The sequence below is a fragment of the Carassius gibelio genome, chromosome A6 (genome assembly GCF_023724105.1).
Source record: "Carassius gibelio isolate Cgi1373 ecotype wild population from Czech Republic chromosome A6, carGib1.2-hapl.c, whole genome shotgun sequence".
Lineage (NCBI taxonomy): Eukaryota > Metazoa > Chordata > Actinopteri > Cypriniformes > Cyprinidae > Carassius > Carassius gibelio.
The window spans coordinates 11,797,385-11,820,062 of NC_068376.1; the positions used below are offsets into that span (position 1 = coordinate 11,797,385).

General features: G+C 34.1%; 1 protein-coding gene across 1 annotated transcript; it reads right to left on the minus strand.

Annotated features, from left to right (window-relative positions):
* Positions 1 to 1,422: 1,422 nt before the first annotated feature.
* evpla (envoplakin a) lies at positions 1,423 to 21,233 on the minus strand. Its single transcript, XM_052600702.1, has 22 exons — positions 21,055 to 21,233; positions 17,309 to 17,408; positions 16,985 to 17,139; positions 16,671 to 16,794; positions 15,494 to 15,625; positions 14,058 to 14,099; positions 13,733 to 13,894; positions 12,697 to 12,804; positions 12,388 to 12,483; positions 12,197 to 12,307; positions 11,909 to 12,055; positions 11,636 to 11,790; positions 11,462 to 11,559; positions 8,546 to 8,718; positions 7,919 to 8,097; positions 7,698 to 7,836; positions 6,930 to 7,123; positions 6,615 to 6,765; positions 6,437 to 6,520; positions 5,330 to 5,437; positions 5,155 to 5,247; positions 1,423 to 5,000 (listed from the first exon to the last, which is right to left on the minus strand). Exons 1-22 carry the CDS (start codon positions 21,102 to 21,104, stop codon positions 1,659 to 1,661), a joined length of 5,943 nt encoding a protein of 1,980 aa, XP_052456662.1. The 5' UTR covers positions 21,105 to 21,233; the 3' UTR covers positions 1,423 to 1,658.
* Positions 21,234 to 22,678: the final 1,445 nt, after the last annotated feature.

The following is a 22,678-nucleotide window of genomic DNA, read 5'->3' on the forward strand; positions in this document are numbered from 1 at the left end:
GGAGAAAAAAATTAAATCTAATGCTGCACAAAAACTAACAATGCATCAAAGCCAACTAATCTTTCACATGCCCAAGACTGTGATAAAAGGTAAAAAAAAAATATCCAGTCCAAAATCAATTTTTATATTGAAAATATGTAATTTTGTGTATTTCCCCAAATCAGTGACATAATTTATGTACTTGGTAATTAAAGAGTTAAAATCTTGGATTTTGTTTTTTTTAAACATTTGGTAGTTTTGATCAGGACTGATTAATAGAGTTATGCAATGTTATTTTTTTATTATTATTTTTTTTTTCATTTTCCCAAAATATGGGTCAAAATAAGATTTGTCACCAAAAATCATTCCATTGATTAGCTCAAACACAGAGAAAGTTGTGGCCAAAATAAGACTCAACTTTACCCCCTAGTGGGCGAAAACGTACCAAACAACACATAAGGGTTAATATCAATGAAAAATAAAGTGATAACAGGATTCCTAAAAAAATAAAACAATTTTAAAACAATAAAATAAATACAGATCTTTCCACTTGCATTTAAACAGGTTTTTCAGTTTGTATATATTCCCCATGGAATTTTGTTCAGAGATGAAGACTAGCGGTTGGGAAATAAACTCAAAATGAAACAACTGCCATGAATCTTTTTTATTTTATTTTTTATTTTTTCATATCAATATTCCATTTTGAGAATCGATACAGTATCGCCAATCAAAATATTGCGATACTCACGTGTATAGATATTTTTTTACACCCCTATTATAAAGAAACATTGCAGTGTGCTTATTAAAATGCCTTCGTTATGCCTGTGCATAATATATCTGATACCACTCTTAAAATATATGTTTATTTTGTTTAGTAAAAAAAAAAAAAAAAAAAACAGAAGTCATTCATTGCATTTTTTTATTATTTTCAATTATTCTTGACAGCAGTTTCAGAAAGTACAGAGAATGTTAAAGGCATAAATAATATATAATGACTATAGTATAATATAGAATATAGTATAATGACTATAAATCAGAAATTGCACTTCTGGCCCATCATACCAAGGAAATAAAAATATATGAATTGCATTCTATGTGTTACAGTATTCAGCCTCTTTACATACTGTATAAAATGAAGTAAACGTAAGCATCTCAGTGGTTGAGATTTTTCTAAATTCAATGTAAATTTAATAGTATGGGTAAATTGGCAGATTTTATAGCACCTTTGATTTACAGTGTGTTGTATTACAAGTACAGTTTGGATCAGATTAAATCTATTTTTTATGTTTTCATCATAAGTTTAAAAAACTTTTTGTTTTCTAAACACACTTATTATACACTATATATTGATTATCTTAAAATCAGTATATATATATATATATATATATATATATATATATATATATATATATATATATATATATATATATATATATTATTTTTTTATTTTATTTTTTTACTATTTCACTTGACTTTTTCTGATGTGCAGATTCCATTTTTTATCTAACAATACATTGAATCAATGCAACCACTAACCCTTGCAATTATAAACTGGTGCAGGACTACTGTTTGTGTGTGGGACACATACTACAGTACTATAACAATGAGACATTATTAAGTAGAAAATGCAGAAACTTGAATGAATTACTTATTTTAAAAACCAATGAGACTTTGAGTGGCTATTTATGACTAAAATATGAGGAAGAATAGGCGGAATCTTTTGAGGAAGCAGGAAGCATTGGAAGACCTGATCGGGGGTCTGTCTTACAACGAGCCAAGGCCTGTTTGTAGTTTATCTTCTCCTTTGTGATGGGGTCAGTCAGCTCTTTTGCATAGTTGATCTCTTCCTGAAGCTCTCTCATCATTGTGCTGTCAATCATCTTAGAGCTGACAGCATCAACAATGTTAACTCTTCCTGCTTTGTTGGGGTTGACCAACCCACCCGTCAGAAATTGTGCCTCCATGTATCTCATGGCATTCTCTTTGGGCATCCACCCTTTCTGTACAGCCTCTCCAAGTGACAGACGTTCTTTGGTCATAGGGTCCTCAACTCCAGTGAAAGCCTTTTGAGCATTTAATAAACGTTGTAGTTGACTGGACTCAATCAGATTTCGATCAGCTGCTTTGTTGACAGAATATCTTATGCTGTTTTTGATGTCCACAATGCCACCAGTGGCTGCCTGTGCTTCAAGCAGTTTTTGGCCAGTGTTGGTGTCAATCATCTTTTGATCCATGGCATTGCGGACATTTAGACATGAATTAGTGTGTATATCATACACACCACAAATAGGGAACTCTTCATTAAGCTGTTGAGTAGCTTGGCTGGTAACTGGGGTGTATGAACGAGATTTTGTTTCACCAGCCACAAGAAGAGCAAACTCTGAGATTGGCATTTTGCCATCCTTGTACTGTTGTAGTTGGTATTTAGTTACCCTGCCTTCTTTTAGTGCATTATTGATGGAGTACTGCTTGCCACTCTTCCGATCTTGCAAGACAGATATCTCACCATCAGGTCCCATTTTGGTGATTTCTTCCCAGTCACACTCTAGTTCCTGTAATTGTATGTACTTGCTGCGATCAATGAAGCCTTGCATGTAGGCATCATATGGTGACATGTCTTTACCAGTGTTAGGGTCCAAGATGCTGATCTTTGTTGACACATTGACTTCTTTAGTGTGAGTTTCGGAGGAATCCTCCTTCCTCAAACTGTTCTTTAGCTCCCTGATTATGTTATCTCGCTTATGAATTGTGTCCTTCTCATCCAGGATCTCCCTTTCCAGCCTTTGAACGTCTGATTCCATTTTAATGCTTCTTTGCCTGTTCATTTGATTTCTTTCACTCATCAGTCTAGACTGCTGTTGGAATGAAATGCTGATGTTTTGTCTTTCAGATTCCAAAGTTCTCAGCTCTCTCTGGAGATTTTCTTTTTCTCTTTGCAGCTTATCCTGATCATGAATCAAGTTGGTCTCCTCCAGAGACGTGGTAGTTCTTTTGCTTGCTTGGCGCTGCAGTTTCTCATCTAGACGGTGGATTTCATCTTCAAGGTCTCGTCTGGCATTTTTCTTCTGAATTAATTGTTGTCTAAGGTGAGACAGTTCTGCTTCCACAGCCTGATCTTTCTCTACACGAACAACGTCTTTATAGATGGTCTTCTCAACCGACTTCTCTCGCTGCAAGATTTCAATTTCCAGTGTCAATTTCCTGATGTCTCTCTCTAAACGCATAATGTCACTGCTCTCCTTATCCATATCTGTTCGAAGACCATTGGTCAGTTTATCTAGTTTTGGATCCCTTTCAACTTTCAGAACTTCCTCTATGACTATGTTCTCTTCAATAGGAGGTGGGGCAGTTTCTAGCTCATGGATTCTGGATTTAATTTGTCTCAGCTCAGTTTCAACCTGGATCTTCCGTTGCCTTTCATCACTGCTCCTGATGGCAATCTCCTTGTCCTCTATAAGTGCTCTCATCTGCTGCACCTCTAGCTCCAATTTTCTCCGATTCTTCACTTCTTCATCTAGACTCCTACCTAGTCTATCATGATCAAGGATCTGCCTTGGGTCCTTTTGTAGACGCACCACCTCTTGCACTAGTACTTTTTCCTCTGGTTTTTGTCTCTCAAGCTGGATATATTTATTCTGAAGATCAAACACCATTTCCTCTATAGTTCTGCGCCTCTGAGTTTCCTCACGGACTTCTCTCCTGAGACGATCTGCCTCCTTCTCCAGAAGTGGGTCATCAACATACTTAGTAACATCCTTAGTAACAATCTTGGTCTCCACTTTTGACTTTTCAGCCTTCCATTCATCCCTGTCTTTTCTAAGACGGATAAGATCATCCTGCAACGTACTGTAGGTTTTTTGTAGGGAATATACTTGATCAGACAGCCTCTGTATTTCTCTTACATTCTCTGGACTTCTTTCCTCTTTTACAACCTCCTGAACTACTTCCTTATACTCAATTTTGGGTTTCTGTGCATAAAGTATTTCAAGCTCTGTTCTGACATGGCTAATTTGTCTCTCAAAGTCTGAGGACTGTCTACTATTGTCTTGAAGCTCCCTTCTCAAGCGTTGCATCTCTGCCTCTGTCTCAGGGGCCACCCTAAAGTTCTCATTTATGATTTCTTTGACTTCCACTTTGGGTTTTAACTGTTGTATCTGGACATGGTGTGACTGAAGGTTGCTAAGCTCAGCCATGAGACTTCTGTTCTCATTTCTCACTTTTTCTATTGTAGTCAGAAGATCCTTAGACTCACTTATGAGTCCTGGGTCCTGCTCAACCCTTTTCACCTCCTTGGTGACAACTTTTGGCTCTAAAGTTGGGATGAGCCTCTCTAGAGAATTGATCTGGCTCCTGGTTTGGGAGATTTCACTTTTTAGTGAGTTGCTCCTCTCACCTTCATCTGAGATAGCCATCTCAAATGTCCTAACTGCCTTCAACATTTCTGGATCTTTTTCCAGTCTTAATACTTCCTTTTGCACCACCTTCTCTTTTATGTTTTGCTTTTTTTGCTCCAAAATTGTCATCTCTGTTTGCAGGTAAGTTTTCTCTTGATCTTTAACTTTAAGTTCACTTCTCAATTTGCTTATGTTTTCTCTAATTTTTGATGCTTCTAAATCCAACTGAGGGTCTTTCTCTACCTCTGTCACTTCTCTTGTTACTAATTTGGGCTTGGTGTTCTTAAGTTCACTTTCCAGGCTAGTGATCTTTCTTGTCAGTACCTCAATCTCACTCTGTGTTTTGGTGCATTTCAGCGCTTCTTCATGAATTTTCTTTTGAAAGTCCTCCACACTGGCTTCAAGTTTAGGGTCACGGTAATACTGCAGAATCTCCTTCTCCTCCACTCGTTCCACACCTCTTCGATTCTTCAGAGATAAATATCTGTTCTTTATGGTGCTCAGGCTATTCTCTGCATTGGTACGTTTTGCCATTTCCTCCTTTAATTCTTTCTGGAGAACTTCAGTGTCCTCAGCTGATTTTTGCTGCATCTGTTGTTGTTGTACAGCATTTACTTTTACCACATTCTGTGTAAATGGAGGAAAGACCAGTTAATATTTCAAAGGTGATTAGTTTGAACACTTACATGGATTTTACTTTTCATAACATAGATAGTGGATTTTCATCATGGTGCAAATTATCCCTTCTGATCTACAAAAAACTACATAAAACGTTGAGCACCTCAGCCATAATGGATTTTGCTAAGTTCATCTGGTTGAGTAATTGTTCACTCTCAGCAGCTGTCTCAGCATAATGGTTTGTAAGATCCTTCTCCTGTAGTACAACAAAATAAAGAATTAAGTATTTAATTGATATTAGTAAGTTTATGTAATGTTTTACATTTCAGATATCTCACCTGTTTTGCAACAGAGCTAGCTAGGGTGGAGGTGTGATTTCTTTTAGAATCTGTCGGAGGTATGTCATCAAGAGTAGCTTTGTACTTAACACAATTCATCTCATATTCCTGTCCAAAATAAATATCATATACAATTTCATAACACCATTTAAACAACAAAAAAATTACATTTAATTATTTTCATAATTTTATTATGACAGTGTTTTAGTGCAGTGTTAAATAAAAAATAAATCTAAATTTATGAAACTAAATTCATAATACTTTGAGAATAATTTCAAAATTAGAATAAAGTTGTAGCAATATCAGATTACAGTTGTTATATTCTGAAAAATCTAAATTCAGATTAAAGTCAAAATAACAAGAATAAATTTATAGCAATGTGAGATTATCATAAAACTTTGAGAATAAATTTATTAATTTGAAAATTCTACCTACACTGCAAAAAAACATCTGGTGTAACCCAACCTTTCATTCATCACATGTTTTTAACATTAGAAACAGACTTTTTTTTGGAATTTTCACATTAACCCCTTACCAGTCACCCCCCATTTTTTAGCATGGAGACAGAAATGACATACCCAAAATAAAAAGGTTTCTGCTCATGATTCTTTGACAAGATACATAATCAACATTTGTTCACAAAGCTGATGTTTACTGGTCAGAAATCAGAATTACTCAGACTGTTATGATAATAAGAGATATATATATATAAGCTCAAACATAAAAACTAAAATATATGTAATAAATGTATTTAAAAAATGTTGATGTAAGATATGAGTTTAGAAATGAGTTAGACTTTTTTTTTCAAGCCATATATACTTAATTAACAAAAACTGAATTTATTCTTGTAATTCTGACTTTATTCTCGAAATACTATGACTTTAATATCATAATGCTAGAACTTTATTCTCAAAATATTACCACTTTAATCTCATATCACCACGTCTTTATTCTTGTAATTTCTTGTAAAATCTCTTAATCTTAGATTTGTTTTTTTGCACAGCAATAAAATGCTATCATAGTTTTATACCCCCATGTAAGTAAAACTTTATATGTAATTCTGGATAATTACTGTATAATATACTGTAGCACAATTATTTAACTTACTTTGAGAACATTCTGGAGATCCTTGGAGAGATCAACCACCCTGTCCATGTCATCGCCTTTCCTCTGTATATCCTCTATCACCCTCTTTTAAGTAAAAGATAACCACATTGAGAGTTGTACTGTTTTATTCTATCATTTACAGTATTTTATATAATCTGATATAGTCTACAAAACTAACCTTCTGAGAGTTCTGCTTTGCATTGATTTGAGTCAAATCATCTGTGGGGTTTATCTTGTTGTCAGGTAGATTGTGCAAGAAGGAGCTCAGTGATTGGCTCACATTCTGGAAGTCCTGGTGTTTTGTGTTAGTTTCTTGCAAAAACCTCTCCCTGTGGAAATATAAAGACATACTGTATTTAAGATATTATTATAGCTAACAACATAAAAAAAACACATTTAGATGTAAATATATATATATATATATATATATATATATATATATATATATATAAACGCCTTTTTAGATTTTATTTTTAGAGTGAGCAGAACTTACCTTTCATTCAGCTGGTTGCTCACATTGGCATATCGGCTTTGAAGATTCTTCACTTCTGCTGCCTGTCTGCGTATATCAGGACAGTATTCCTGGTAACCCTGCTGAAGTGAACTGCATATCTTTTTAAGTGCCTCTAGGTCCTCGCTAAGCTTTTGCATCTCACTTTGAGCTCCAACAACATCTTTTCTCATACCCTGGATGAAAGACAGGATATTTTGTTATTATGCATAAGATTCCAGCATTTGTTATGTGCAGTGGCATTATTTGAGGTGCAGTTTCCAATACACAGGTCCCAAATATTATTTATATATGTGTGTGTGTGTGTGCATGTTTTTGTGACATATCAGGACACAACTTTGTATAATGACATGGGTATGACACAGGTATTACAAGGAGAGGGTGACTTATGAGGATATAACCCCTGTCCCCATTTTTCTAAATGCTTATAAACCATACAGAATGAGATTTTTTTTTTTTTTTTTTTTTTTTTTTGAGAAAGTGAAAATGGACAAAGTTTCCTGTCAGGGTTAGGTGTAGAGTTGGTATAGGGCCACAGAATATACAATTTGTAAAGTATAAAAACCATTATGGAATGTCCCCACTTTTCACAAAAACAAACGTGTGTGTGTGTCTGTGTAAGAAAATCTAAATATTTTAATGTCAGAGCTGTGGTTCTGTAGCCCAGGTAAATGATTCCCCTAAAAAAGGAAGAGATGAAGTATTGACGGGAATGCATTCTACAAAATTAAGAATGAAGTATGTCTTTACCTGAATCTCCTGTGTACGGATTTGAATGGCACTAGGTTTGTCTGGGATTGCACCATCATCACTGAGCTGTTTCTCAAATCCTGAGACAGTGTTGTCCATCTTTCTCAGCTGTCTCTCCAATACCATAGAAGCATTTGCTCTAATTTTAAAAAGAGGCAACAGAGTTGCAATATCTAGAATTCTATAATTTCCCATATTAATACATTTATAATAATACATACTTCTTTCTGTAGAGATCAATGAGAGCAGCTAGACTGTCTTGCTTGTTTTTGGCATCACTGAGTTTTTGAGGTAGAGTGGAAGAGGTTGGCCCATTAGAGTCCTTTGAAAGTAGAGGTTCCAGGTCCCTTTGGGCTGCAGCCCTCTGTTTTTCCAACTGCTGGAGAGCTGCAGTTGTTTTCTGTTTAGACAATAATCATTTTAAATAAGCAGAGTATTGTTTACATGGTGTTCTTGATCCACTGACAACTTTTTTTAAAAGCCATTGCTTTAGAGCAGTGATTCTCAACTCCCAACACTGCACATTTTGAATGTCTGCTTTGTCTGAAACATCCATTTCAGGTCTTTGAGTCTCTAGTAATGAGCTGATGACCTGAATCAAATGTGTTTGATTGAACATGGTTGAGAACCACTGCTTTAGAGATTATGGTTGTTGACAGCTATTAAACCTTATATCGGTTTTATCACAGAACATAAATTTTAACCAACATCATTCGGTTATCAACAGTCAGTAACATATTTGACAATCAGTAAAATTAAGTAGCTAATTCTGGCACTTTGTTCTATGTGACAGTATAAACCTAGAGCCAAGGCAGTTTACCTCTAGTTGGAGGTAAAGCATGTCTCACCTCTTGCTCGTTCAGACGTTTAGCAAGGTCTGTGGCAGGGTCCATGCGGTTCAGTGGGGCTCTTAGACTGCTCAGTGTGTCCATCTCAACTTGAGCTAGATCTTTATCCATTTGGTTTAGGCGGCTAGCTAGCTCTACAGCTTTGGTGTTCTCCTCAGCTCTTGGAGCAGGAACTACAAATATATGAAAAAAAATACTTATTTATTATCTTAAAGGTAGTTCAATACTTATTTGTGTCAAGCACAGTACATTCTGTGATCACCTTTTTTATGGGCTACTGTGTATTTCAAAATAACCAGAATTTATAACTCTGTGATCTGACCCTAGCAAGAAAAACACACTTTTAATAGTTCTTTTTGGATTAGCAAATTCAAGTATTATAATTTTTTTCCCTGTATATTATTTATTTTGCCATATTTTACATCATCATCAGAACTGGGTTGTGTTTCCAACAAACAATTCCAAACAGCATTGCGAAGTTGTGTGGTTGGAACTACGGCTTTAAGCATGTGATTAGAAGCATATTTTCCTTTTAGCGTGATAAATAGATCATGCTTTTGAATCTATGTATGTATAGATTCCCAAAGAAGTTCAAAATCACTCTCACAGACCTTTTCCTGGACTGTGGCCAGCTGGTGGAATGACCTCCCAATCTCAATTCAGTCTTTACTCATTTTCAACAAACATCTAAAGACTCATCTTTTTCACCTGCATTTAACCAACTAAAACTAGCACTCTTCCTTTTCTTGTCTTTTCATTAAAAAAAAACAACAACAAAAAAAACATGGCTATATGTTCTATACTAGACTAACTGAGACTTGTCATGGCGCTTGTATACTGTTGTTGTTCTCTTGTTGACCTGACTTCTTCTATTGTTCTCACTTGTAAGTCGCTTTGGATAAAAGCGTCTGCTAAATGATTAAATATATATATATATATATATATATATATATATATATATATATATATATATATATATATATAGATATATATATATATATATATATATATATACATACACACACACACACACACACAGTTAAGGGTGTTGAAATTAATCGTTGCAGTAATAGACCTTAATCGATTATAGCCTATGACACCTTTCGCATATACGCGTTTCAGTCATGCGAGTTTAAAATGGCAGGAGGCAAAACACCTACAAATTTTAAATCTGAGATCTGGGCACATTTTGGTTTTTATAACTGGACAGGACACATGCGGTGTGTAAAACCTGTCAAGCTGAAATAAAAAATGTTGGGAATACAACTAATTTAAGAAATCGTGTTCAACGTTTTCACCCTGAGATGCTGATGGCAGCTGGTCCAAAGGCCGACCCAGCTCAGACAGCGATAGTTCAAACAATATCAACTCTGCTGCACAACTCGGAGAAAGGGAAGAAAATAACCAGATCAGATCTGTATTTATTAGTTCTAAATGCTCTGTTGTCTGTTGTGGAAGTACATTCAGGAAGTGCCCAGTGCTGTTATTTTATATTTATTTGATTTTATGTTGTATATCAGAGCTGTGCAGAACCGAGGTTGCAAAGAATGCATCGTGATGCATCGTGAAATCGAATTGAATCGAATCGTTGACATGATAATCATAATCAAATTGAATCGTGAAACCAGTGTCAATTCACACCCCTACACAGTACATTTTGTTGTACTTCTTTTAGTTTGTAAAAAAAAAAAAAAGGAAGTGTGATCTCAATCCCGGAGTATAGCAAATGGGAGAACACGTGATTGAATCAAACATCTGAAAACAAAGCAAAGCAACAGAGAACAAAATACCCAAGTAGTCCTTATGCCATGATCATTATTTACAGCAATGATCTGACATTAATTTGATTTATGCTTGCATGGAATATTTGAAAATGTACCACCTGAGTGTATTTTAGGTTTTCTGTCTTAAGTTAAAATGGTTTATATAATGTAAATTTTATGGATGATACTGAACCTTTTTGCCATGTAAATAGCCATGATGCTAACATGGCTTAAAAAACTTAATAAACAAACAAACATTAATTGGATTTCAACTTAATTAACCTAAGTTTGAGTTAATTTGGCACAAAAAGTAGCAAAACACTGTAACAACTTTCTTGTCAAGGATGATAACAATAAAGTTTCATTAAATTATTTCCATCGTGGTCCTTGCTTTTAAATGAAAAAAAAAAAAAAAAACACCCACACCCCAAAAAAATTGCAAACAGATCAAACAATTCCTTATACATTTAAATCATTTTATCTAAAAACAGTCCCTTCACCCTTAATCTAAAACCCTCACAATCTGATAATCTGATAATATTGATATCAGCATATGAGGCAGCATATTCCATTATTTTGTGCCTGAATATTTAAACAATCTAAGACCATAGAGTGTTCTATAACTACTATAAATTAATATCCATAAAGCAAAAGTGTTACGAAAACTACCTCCTAATCAGAGGTTAAAAAAAATTTTGTTTGCTAGGTGAGTATTTTCATCTACTGTAGTGTAAATCATAGATACTGTATGTATAGGTACTGTAGATGCCTCATTCTACAAGTTCCAAGCACCTAGATGCGTCCCCCTATCTTGCAATGGTCAATTTGCCGTAATTCACCATAATAATCAATGAATATTTGAAGATGCCACACTCCTGTACAGCCAATGGTTGTAAAAAATGCCGGGATTTAAATTCCAGAGGAAACAGGATAACCTTTTACAGGTCAGAATGAAATCAAGTTGATCCTTCCAACTGACGGTGGACAGATTAGATATATCAGCCAATAGAAACAGTAGCTAATGAGGCATCTATGTATTCATATCTATGGTGTGAATAGCTTTGTTTGCGTCCATTTTTATTTTTATTTTTTCAGAATCTTCACAGCACTGAACAGTTTGGTGTAGAAAGGCCTTAGAGAGCTCTTAAATTACCTGGAGCCTGTGAAACAGAGGCCTTTGATGGTTGATTGTTCAGCGAAGTTCTCAAAGCAGCCCGTCTTTTCTTTAGATCTTCCAACTCTTTGCCCAGCCTGCTCATACAAGCACAAATTATTGTTAGTTATTTATATCTCTGAAGACCTTCTTTGGAGTATTTTTTATACTTACAGGTCAACTTTCTTGATGGCATCAGGATCAGGTGGAGGAATCATAAAGCAAACTCCAGGAAATGTTTTGATTGTCCCATCATTGGACTGAACCTCCCAGTTGTCATTGTCTGTGTTGGACTTCAAATTAAAAAGCTCTCCTCTGTTCAGTGAAGCCTGAGAAGAATTCCATTGATTAACAAATGAATAGAAGAATATACAATTAGGAACTTTCCATGCTACATTTATTAATAAAAAAATATTGAATATAATTTATATTTCTAGAGATTCTAACCTTGGGAGATTTCCAGTCACACAGAGACTCAACCGTGGTAGTTTTGCTCGGAGGAGTGCGACGAAGCTTTAGTGGTGTGATAGAGGTGCTTCGCTTTCTCAGGTCAGCCAATAGCTGCTCGTTGCGCTGTAGAGGCCTTTCCTCTGCCTGCAGACACACAGAATACACAATATTGACACATACAGAGTTGTATTCATTTTTATATACTATGGCTTGGTACTGGAAAGTTGACATGCACTATATGTGTGTGTGTGTGTGTGTATTTAATAGTTTAAAATGTGATTTCACCTCAAGCTGCATCTGAATTTCAGTGCTGGTTTTGCCATTGAGTGCTTTGGCATCAACAGTGGAGCCTAGCTTAGATAAAGCCTCAGACAAGGTATCTGCATCCAGTTGGTACTGTTGAAAAGAACGCAAACTTGATTATGCTTTACAAATTAACAAAATATTTAGAATTAAATGTGTTTAGCCCTGCCTACCCTTTTGTACTCCTCTAAATTGTCCAGATGTGTTTCCTGACAGATGCATAGATTCAGAAACTTTTGCCATTCATTCCTCACATTGTCTCTCTGGGCCTAGACACACAAACAATACATCAGAGGTCAGATTTTAATATGCTAATGTTGTGGCACACTGAATACAATATTTAATATTTAAAACATTATTTAAATAATTTTAATTAGTCAACTCAAATTTGCCATGTCAACAGAATAAAACTACAAATCCAATATAATAGACAATATGGCTGGATTTAGCTCACTAATGAAAGTATTACATAATAAAGCTACCTGAACAGTACTGGCAGCAGGATGTTTCAGCTCAATCAGTCGGTCTCCATCGTCCTGTAATTTGTTGACCTCACTTTCGTGGGACAGGAGACTGTTATTCTTGAAGTTCTGCAAAAGACAAGAGACAAGATGTCTAATACAATGTTTTCTTTAAAATGTGCTGTTGCCACTTTTGTAGTTAACCAAAAAATGAGAAAAACCTCACATTATTGCTTGCCTTATGATCTTGTTTATTCTCATTGCTGTCATTATGTTAGAGGTTTATATCTTTAGTAAATCCTGACACTAGATTTAATGCCAAAAGCTAAGAGCTACAAATACAGCAAAAACTTTAAGTTGTCATCGACTCAATCGTGTAGCATGAAGAAAGCAAAATTTAAATAATTTGTGTGATACTTAAAGCATGGTACTGCTGGCTTAATTTTGTGCTGTCAGTGGCTCATATGGATAGTGGTAGTACAAATGGTTTGCCAGAGCTGCACTCCTCCATTGGCCTATGCAACTTAACTCTTATGTTTTAATAGTATTTATAGCTCCTAACTTAAAACAGGTTATGTGACTATGAGGAATGATTGTCAAAAAATGTAAATTTGTATGCAGGAGAGATGTACTTCATTTTATATACCTCTCTTGGTTCTGCTCACATGTCAGCAATTACCCTCCATGTGCCAGTTTTAGGTTAACACCCCTTCGCTAATGTGTTTAGAAATACACCATTTTACTGCATATTTCAAAATGGTTGACACCCCAAAATTGTAGACATGGGAAAACTGAGACACAGCTGCAACAATATATAGCCTTATGGAATGGTAAATATAATTCTTTAATAATAAATATAATATTAATAATTAAATAAAATATTTGTTTTTGAAAAAAATAATAATAATAATAATTATAGCTCCCCTGACTATTTACTATGACTGACTATGATCAAACCAAAGCACCCCATTTTTGAGAAACCTTGTTTTATATCTGTTGTTTTCTATCAGTCCACTCCATTGTACAGATAATGTGAACAGTTCAAAACCTAGCTCACCTCGTACTGTCTGCGGATATCAGCATGGTCAACAGTTTGATCACTCCAGTCCTGTTTAAGGATCTTGTTCTGCTCCTCCCTCATGTATGCCACCTCCTTTTCACAGTCCTGCATGTAGTCGTACAGGCTGTTGAGATAGTGACGTCTCCATTTTGAGTTATCCTGTGAAAAAGTAAAAATGCTAAATTATATATATATATATATTTTTTTTCTCTTTCTGTTCTAATTAAAATTCACTTTACATTCCTGGTACCAACAGCTGTTGTATTTCTTACAATTTAAAGAGGCATGACAAGTTGACTTGTAAATGTGAATGTTTTCTTACCAGTAGGTTAGCATATTGCTTCTTAATGGCATCATATTCCTCCTGGAATGACATGGGGGATTTTAAGTTTTGTGAGAAAAAAAATGGTTAATGAATATGCATGGTATTGTTATTGTGGTCACTTCTAAATACTGTAAATAATTACATATTACAAATTATTAATAATTTAGAATGCATTTTAAGAATACTTTTCCCATTAACTGGGAAAAATATATGTGCACTGATGTAAACAAGCAGGCATGAGAAGCACATGGGGGAACACCTGAGAGACGCTGATTGAAAACACAGAAAATTAAGCCTTTACTCTAGAAACCCCATAAACTTTCTTAAACGTATTTAAATAGCCAAGTTTGTGGATTTGCTATTATGTTCATCACAGCGCCAAATACTTACATAAATACATTTTAATCTGGGCTACAACATGCTTTAGATTTAGTTTGAAAGTGTTTTTATTCTTTATTGTTCGTTCACACTTTACATTAGGGCTTCCTAAGTTAACATTAGTTAATTCATTAGTTAACAAACTGCCAATGAAAAATTCTTCTGAACATTCATCACTCTTAGGTATTCCGATATTTAATAACACATTGTTAAAATCGAAAGTTGCTGTGTTATTTAATGAGATAACATGAACTAAGATTTGTATTTTTTAACAAAGGTTAATAACTTGCTCATTGTGAATGTTAATTAACTAAGGTTAACTATGAGGTCTTATTGTAAAGTGGTACCTATTGGTCTTTATAGTTCTTTTACACTTTAATCTGTGTAAAAATTTTAACTTTATATATTTTGATGTATTGCTTTATTGTATTTAAATGTTAAATTATTTTGTTATAAGAGAAAAGTTATTAAACCTAAACTAAACTAAATTTCAATACTGTGATAAAAACATTAACAATTAACCGCAACATGAAAATTGGATACCGGCATATCCATACTCTCTCTCGTGTTTTTCTCGTAAGATACTTTCATTTTCCAAACATAAATGAAGAATATTTTAATGAAATCTGAGAGACTATAATGAAAATAAGTCATGAACATCAACAAACCAACATTTTGATGTTTCAAAGTGTGTGGAAATTAATGTAAATATGTCAGTAAAAGCCTAAAATAAATCTATTCATCATACAACTCAATCTTATAAATCATATAAAGTGTGTCTCTCAAGAAGGTTTGGATTAAACCACTTTGTTCAGATGTATTACTTTTACAATGTCATCATGACCTTTTTCAAAGTTGTGGTTTTATGCATAGCAATGTCTCAGGTTTCATCACGAATATCTTCAGTTGTGTTTTGAAGATTTAGAATTGAAACGTTAGAATGACATGTGGTGTGTTATTGATATTGATCAGCAAAAGCTGATCATGAGAAATTTAAGTCTTAGTAACACACATACAAAAAAGTGCCAATTAAACAGGATTTTTTTTAAGCTCACCTGGGAGCTGGTTGATCCAGGGGATAGCTGGTTGTTGTAAGACTCAATCTCCTTATGAAGGATGTTATGAGCTGCAGTCTGCTTCTTCAGGTCAGCCAGAGTGGGGCCATACTCCTCTTTGCTTGCCTCTTTCTGTAATATTCCAAATTATTCAGAAATACTAGTTAATCAAGACACACACAAATACTTTTGCAGCAATAAATAGTGTACATGGGAAACCAGGGAGGGAATGCTGCAACACTTTACTTTTTTATTTTATTCAGACTGAGATTTTTTTTTTTTTTTTTAAATCTGCTATAAATTAAAGCTGTTTTAAAATATACAGCTTACATCCTGTTCAAACTGGTACCTTTACTGTTCAAAGTTTATTGTTGTTACAACCTGATACCAGTTGTAACAATAATGCAAAACATGGACATCAGTTTAACGTCTGTATTAATTTAATATGGAGATCATCCACTTCATGTATTTTCACTAATTTAATTACTAAAGATGCATTCGAAAACTGCTGAAGAGCAGTCAACTCAGCTAAGCGTAGATGGATACTGGTTGTTCATTTTAAAGTTGTATGTTATTTTTGAAACTGAATTTGCATACATACACTAATTTTCAGTCTCCACTTTATACAAATTCAGTTCAGGTTGCAAAAGCTGAAAACCGATGTTGTGTTCTGCATTTGTTTATCATCAGCTCAAAATAAAAGTTGGATGAATCAGCACTGGTGTAAAAAAATTGCATACACTAATCTTCAGTCTGCATTGTATTTTTTTTGCTGAGACCTATTTAAATGGGCAATTGTAAACAGAATGAGCAAACCCACTCTTATAGCAGTCTGATCACTCAAGATGCATGAAGTTACTAAGTGTACCCCATGATACTTATTTTTTTCAATCTTTGGGTTCAAATTAAACCAAATTATCACCCAGAGATGTAATTTTGATTTAATCTCGATTTAATCAGCATAAGGGTTTTGATTATTAGTACAAAGGTACCCCATGATACTTATTTTTTTCAATCTTTGGGTTCAAATTAAACCAAATTATCACCCAGAGATGTAATTTTGATTTAATCTCGATTTAATCAGCATAAGGGTTTTGATTATTAGTACAAAGGTAAATGATTATTGATTAATGATGTTTTTTTTTCTCTTTATGTGCACATTAATGTGGTTTCTGACCTGTTTTTGGTTCAGCACCAGAGCCCAGTTAATTCTTGGCTGTAGTCCAACCTCATTCAGTTGCTCATACAGCTCTCGGTAAAGGGTACAGTCTTTCAGCCAGCGCTCATGAAGACGACTAACACTGATTAGTGGGGAAAAATAAATTATTATAATTTATGAAGCTTGTGGAAATTATTACAATTATTTTTCTATATATAAATATTATATAGATGAGAGAAAATACACTGTGCAACCCTGTTAGCTCAGTTACGATGTGACAGAGCAACAGTCATGAACAACAGGGTGTAAATAATGCCTTTTGTGCCACTCACTCATTCTCTATTTCTCCAGCCTGAGGGTGTTTCATTTTCTTGGCCTTGTCCATATCCAGGAACAGATCTTTAAGAAGCCCCTCTGCCTGGCCTAAGAGGTCTGCTGTTTCCTTCTGATGTTGTAATTTCCTGTTATTTTTCTCATTGTCAGCATCCTGAGCAAAGGGCAGGGTTATTTATATTTACGTTGCATTTACTAACACACACACACACACACACGCACACACACACACACACACACACACACACACACACACACACACACACACACACACACACATATATATATATATATTATAAACAAAATAGAATGTGTTGTCTTACAATGAGTAGCAGCTCCTCTGCATGCAGTACATCTTTCTCAACAGTGTCTGCATTCTTCTGCATACGTGCAATCAGCAAGGCCAGGTTACGCACCTGCGATCTGCAGTTCAAAATGAAAAGATAGAATGACAATGTGTAAAAAATACTCAAATGCAAAATTAAGAAATAAAATGTTGCATTTAACATTAGGAAATATGTTTTGAGCATTAAATCACTCAGGATAATTACACTTATCAGTAGGATTTACTGTAAATGAAACCTATTCATTTTTTTTTTACTTTGATAAGTACGGTTTTGATTAGAGACTGTAACAGTGAGAATGACAGAGAACATTTTTCTTTGGCTCATGATGTCAAAAGAGAATGGTCAGCATAACTGTTTCAGGCATATAAAAGGAAGTCATCTGGCATTGTTTCAAGGCGGTCTAAGAAACTTAACTTTTCAACCAAGGATTCATGTAACTTCAAAGGGTCCTAACATACGTGAGGGGGGCCGTAGATAAATGAAATAACACTTAATTTCTGCCAATATTGTCGGCTTGATTGCCATTGGAAGAGAACTGAACTGAGCTGGACAATGACATCACTAAATCAATGATAAACTGACTTTAACTGAAAAATTGACTATTTACTATTGTCCTCTTGCTTAATCGTCACAGTATTATCCTGTTTAACACTGCAAAGCTGCTTTGACACAATCCATTGTATAAAGCACTATATAAATATAGGTGATTTGATGACATAATACAAGTTAAATACATCGTAACTATGAACTACTCATCTGTTAAGCGTAGAGCTGGGTATCAATTATTATTATATATATATATATATAAAATAATAATAGGGTCCTTTTTTAAACAATAGTAGGGCCAAATAAAATGTTCTTCTTCATTTTTCTGGTAATCAGATGAGGGCATAAACAATTTAATTCATCCTAATCAAATGAAAAAGCCTTTTATTTTTGGCAAACAAAGTGCTGCACAACAGAGGTTTACTGTTCAAATTAAAAAGAAAACAAATGTGATTAATCTTTTTAAAATAAATAATTATTCATATTTATTAGTAGTAGTAGTATTAGTAGCAGCAGCAGCATTGTTGTTACACTGAGTCTGTTGTAACATTGCGCAAGGTAAATAAGGGTGACATCTAGTGGAGAAGACTGGGAAAAATTATATATATATATATATATATATATATATATATATATATATTTTTTATATTTTTCCCAGCTCTAGCGGTATATCATGTAAGGATGTAAATATTCCTTAATGAATGTTAATTATTAATGAAGGCAATCTTTTTATATTGTGGATCCCCGAATTGGCTAAGAATCTGGGTGTGTCTAGAAACTCTAGAATTATGTAGTTTTTTTCTGTTCTTTATCATTCTGTTACCTTCAGTCTTTTTCTTCCTCCCTGAAAAAAATATCGGAAATATTTCACAGGGTAAAACCCATTTTAAAAACATATTCCTATACCGGTTAAATGGACTTGGAATTACTCATTAGTCATTATCCCAGTTTATTTAACCACCACCCCAATTTATAAGATAGTTGGTGGATATTGGTTATATCCATTCATTTAAGATGCTTTATTACATAATGAAAGAAAATATCTTACTCCGATTAGTGAAACCAAATTTTGTGTGACATTCATCGGAATGAAAACTAGTTCCACGCTGTCAAACAGATAAAATTGTAAAACATTCCCAGCTTCATGCCATGCTAGTCTAGAGAGTTTCATCATTGTTCTTTTCTAAGAATGCAAACAATGTCACACCATCCTCTACACACTCGTACTCTCAACACCTCTTCACCCTCCCATACATTCACTTTTTTAGACAAGCTTCTAAGACAGAGACCATGCCCCTGCAATCATGTTAATGTGTATAGAACAGACTGACCAAGAGAAACCTATTTGTGACTATTTTTTCATGTATTCATACAGCATCAGTTGTTTTTATTGTTCTAAAGCAACACAGGATGACAATGACCTCATATTGTAACAAATCCTAATTTAATAAAAATCTAAGTCATAGGTAAAAACGAAAATTAAGACACTTAAGGCAAATCATGAAAGTCTGAAGTCAACTGTCATCTAAACATTGGTTTAGTCAATTAAATCAACCTGTCTACACAGAAGCATCAGAAGATCACTGCTGACATCGTCAGCACTGAAACTTCTGACACTCTTAGATGAGTCCTGAAAAATTCATACATTGTTTTGTTTCATTACATGGGTCAGAAAATTCCATAATGGGTCAGATAAGGATCAGATAAGGGAGACATCCACAATGTTTACTGCTGGGGTGCCTCTAGGATTTTAAAGTAGGGAAACACGTAATAATAATTCATTACATGTATATAGCACTTTTCTAAGCACTCAAAGCACTTTAAATTGTGAGGGGGGAAAAACATAGCACAAACATAGCAATTACTAAAAAGTAATAGTTTTTCTGAACTGCTCTAATATCTAATTTGTTTGTTTCTGTTATATTACAGAACTTATCAAATATGTGTTACTTTATGCTTTCTATAACATTTTACTTGAACTATATTGTGTTTGTCTTTGAATTGTCTGCTTGCATGCCGAAACAATGGACCAACACCCAGCCTAGTGGAGGAACAAGAGCGTCAGCCCTTACAGGAACTGAGCTTAGGCAGCCAGGACACTCCTTTCACTGTTTCTATCTATCTTTTTTTTTTTTTTTTTTTTTTTATCTGATTTATTGGAAGACCCTGATTACTGTATGTTTGCACAACATGTTAACGCCTTTATTTAACTGTTCAGTTGTATGTACATTACACATGCATTAATCAGATTTGACTAGTGGTGACTTTAAATGTAACATCTGACCTCTATATCCAACAATTCTGATATCTAACAACATGTTTGCAGATGATCAACAGGAAAGTCAGTTTGTCTGGCTGGCTTTGTTACAAATTAAGCTCTTGAACTGATCCCAGTTCTGCTGATACTGTACTGCAATGACCCAAATGTTTTATTTTTGGAAAAATAACAAAATAAATAGATGGCACAGATTTTATATCCAGAAATCCATTACCAGATTTGTATTTTTATTTTTTCAGAATTTGTTACTGTAAATATATATATATAAAAAAAAAAAAAAAATATATATATATATATATATATATATATATATATATATATATATATATATATATATATATATGATTAAATATTTTTTTGTCTCTGTTCTTCATCACCCATGAACAATTCTAACATATTTAAACACTGTAGTGTATTTTTAACAAACCATAATAATTCCAACTTGTGTTAAGGAAGCAGAGATTATATTGTGGCCAAAACAATAAGCATAAGGGCCCATGGAACTAGTTATCCTTTCTGGAGTGTTTCCAATTCCTTCTTTTATTTAGGCTAATACATTCAATGCATGCTGCGAAATTTTAAATGAGAATAAAATATAATTGACCAAGCAACCAATTATTTTCACAAATTGGTTGTTGTAGTCTCCAGCAAATAACTGTTGAAAAATAACAAATAATTTTTTGATTGTAAAGGGTTAACCAATTTTAGATTTCAGATCTAATGTTCCCAAGAAAATATTGAGTTAACCATTTTTTCACCTTCACTCTCTGGGCTTTGGTTACCCAAGTCTGTCTAAAACTGATCTCAGACCTGCCTGCCAACAGAACAGAACCAAAACAGCCTAGAGGATAACAAATATGATTAATAAAAAAATAAAATAAAAAAAAACAGCACTCACTTGCTTATCTTGGAATCTTCTTTCATCGTGTTTTCTTTCTTCTTAAACATCCTAAAAGTTGTAGTGAGGTGAGATTCACCTTCTCTGTCGTGGATGTGCTTGTGAATCTCTTAGTTCTGATTATCCTTTATCTCCACAAACTTCTCTGTACACACTTTCTGCCTTTCTAGAACTGTCATACAACAGTGAGGTAAAGCTGTTCTTCTGTCTCCACTCCACCCTGAGTAACAGGTGTTGGGCGACACCCAGACCACCTCCTTTTGCAGAACCAGACAGACCAGTTTCACCTTCCCATTTTTTTTCCACCCACACACACACATTTATATCTTGCTATCTATTATTCATCAGTTTTCTTTTCTTTTAGCCTAGTTATTATTAATTAAGTTATAATAAAAGGAAGATATATGTCACATCATTACCAATTAGCCCTAAATTACATTGTGACTAGAAAGTCACTGTAATTTTCTCTGAATTATAGTGATTTTGTATTTTATTAAAACTGACCCAGTTTTGTTCGACATGTTGAAGAATTATTTTTCATGAACAGAAGTTCAACATAACCAGGAGTTTATATGAATTATTTTTCAGATACTGTCCTTTTTAAGACTTGTTAGCTTGTTAAATGTGTAGAATCTGTGAATGGTGTGGAATGTTGTTAGGTCACTTTCTCTCTGTGGTAGTTAGTGCACATTTCTAACATGTACTGTCACATGGTAGGGTGTGACCACAGTCTATATGGGTGTGACAGAGATGCAGACGTAATGTCTTGCCCTAGTCAATCCCTCTTTCTCTCAACACCCTTACACAGTTACAGTTTTTCTCAGTCACTTTGGTGCATTTCTCAAATCAGAAATTAAATTCTCAAAACTACTTGTACAACCTCCACATCATCTAATCTTTTATACACATCATAAAACCAGTTCCTCATTCTTTTGAACAAGTTGCGATTGCTTTTGTACATTCATGCAATTGATTATGCACATTTATCTGCGGTTTCCTACATTATCAGTTGCTAATGTCATACAGTTTTCTGTACAACAGTCTTACCCCCCCAAAACATCTAGTCTTTAGTTCATCGTACAAGTCATTAAATGCTAAATGGTTAATCTAGTTCTAATAAACTGCCAAGCACACAATTTATTTTTTTACAAATTATTATTAGACTTTTTGTCAATTTGGCATGAATTGTGCAAGTGACTAATTGACTAATGAATAGAATGTATATGATAAACCATTTCTCTGAAATAGCTCAAAGGTTCATCTCATGGATCTTCAGTTGGAAAGCTTATACTTTATAGACAGAGGACAACACAAGAGTTACAAATTCTTAAAATTGACTTTTTTCATCTTTGTGCACATATTTATTTTTCCTTTTCATATCACAATGCCATTGTAAAGTTTTTTTTTTTTTTATTATTTTGGTCAGACCACTAGTAAAAGTGTAACTGGGAATTCTATCCAGTCTCTTTCAATCAATATCCCACATACAGTAATGTGTAAATTTTTACTTTTGAAATGGATATATCGCATACTGTTCAATACAGTAGTTTACATCCGAACATCCCTCCAGAGCGCACGGTTATATTGACAACATGACTAAGCAATTTGATTGTCTTAACCATAA

Excerpts from the sequence above, each read along its gene's own strand:
- evpla (XM_052600702.1), bottom strand. The coding sequence starts at position 21,104 with ATGTTTAAGAAGAAAGAAAACACGATGAAAGAAGATTCCAAGATAAGC. Across the intron at positions 14,100-15,493 it reads CTGGATCAACCAGCTCCCAG|GAGGAATATGATGCCATTAA; the intron begins GTGAGCTTAAAA and ends ATGTCATTCCAG. Across the intron at positions 7,124-7,697 it reads TCCGTACACAGGAGATTCAG|GGTATGAGAAAAGATGTTGT; the intron begins GTAAAGACATAC and ends TCTTTCATCCAG.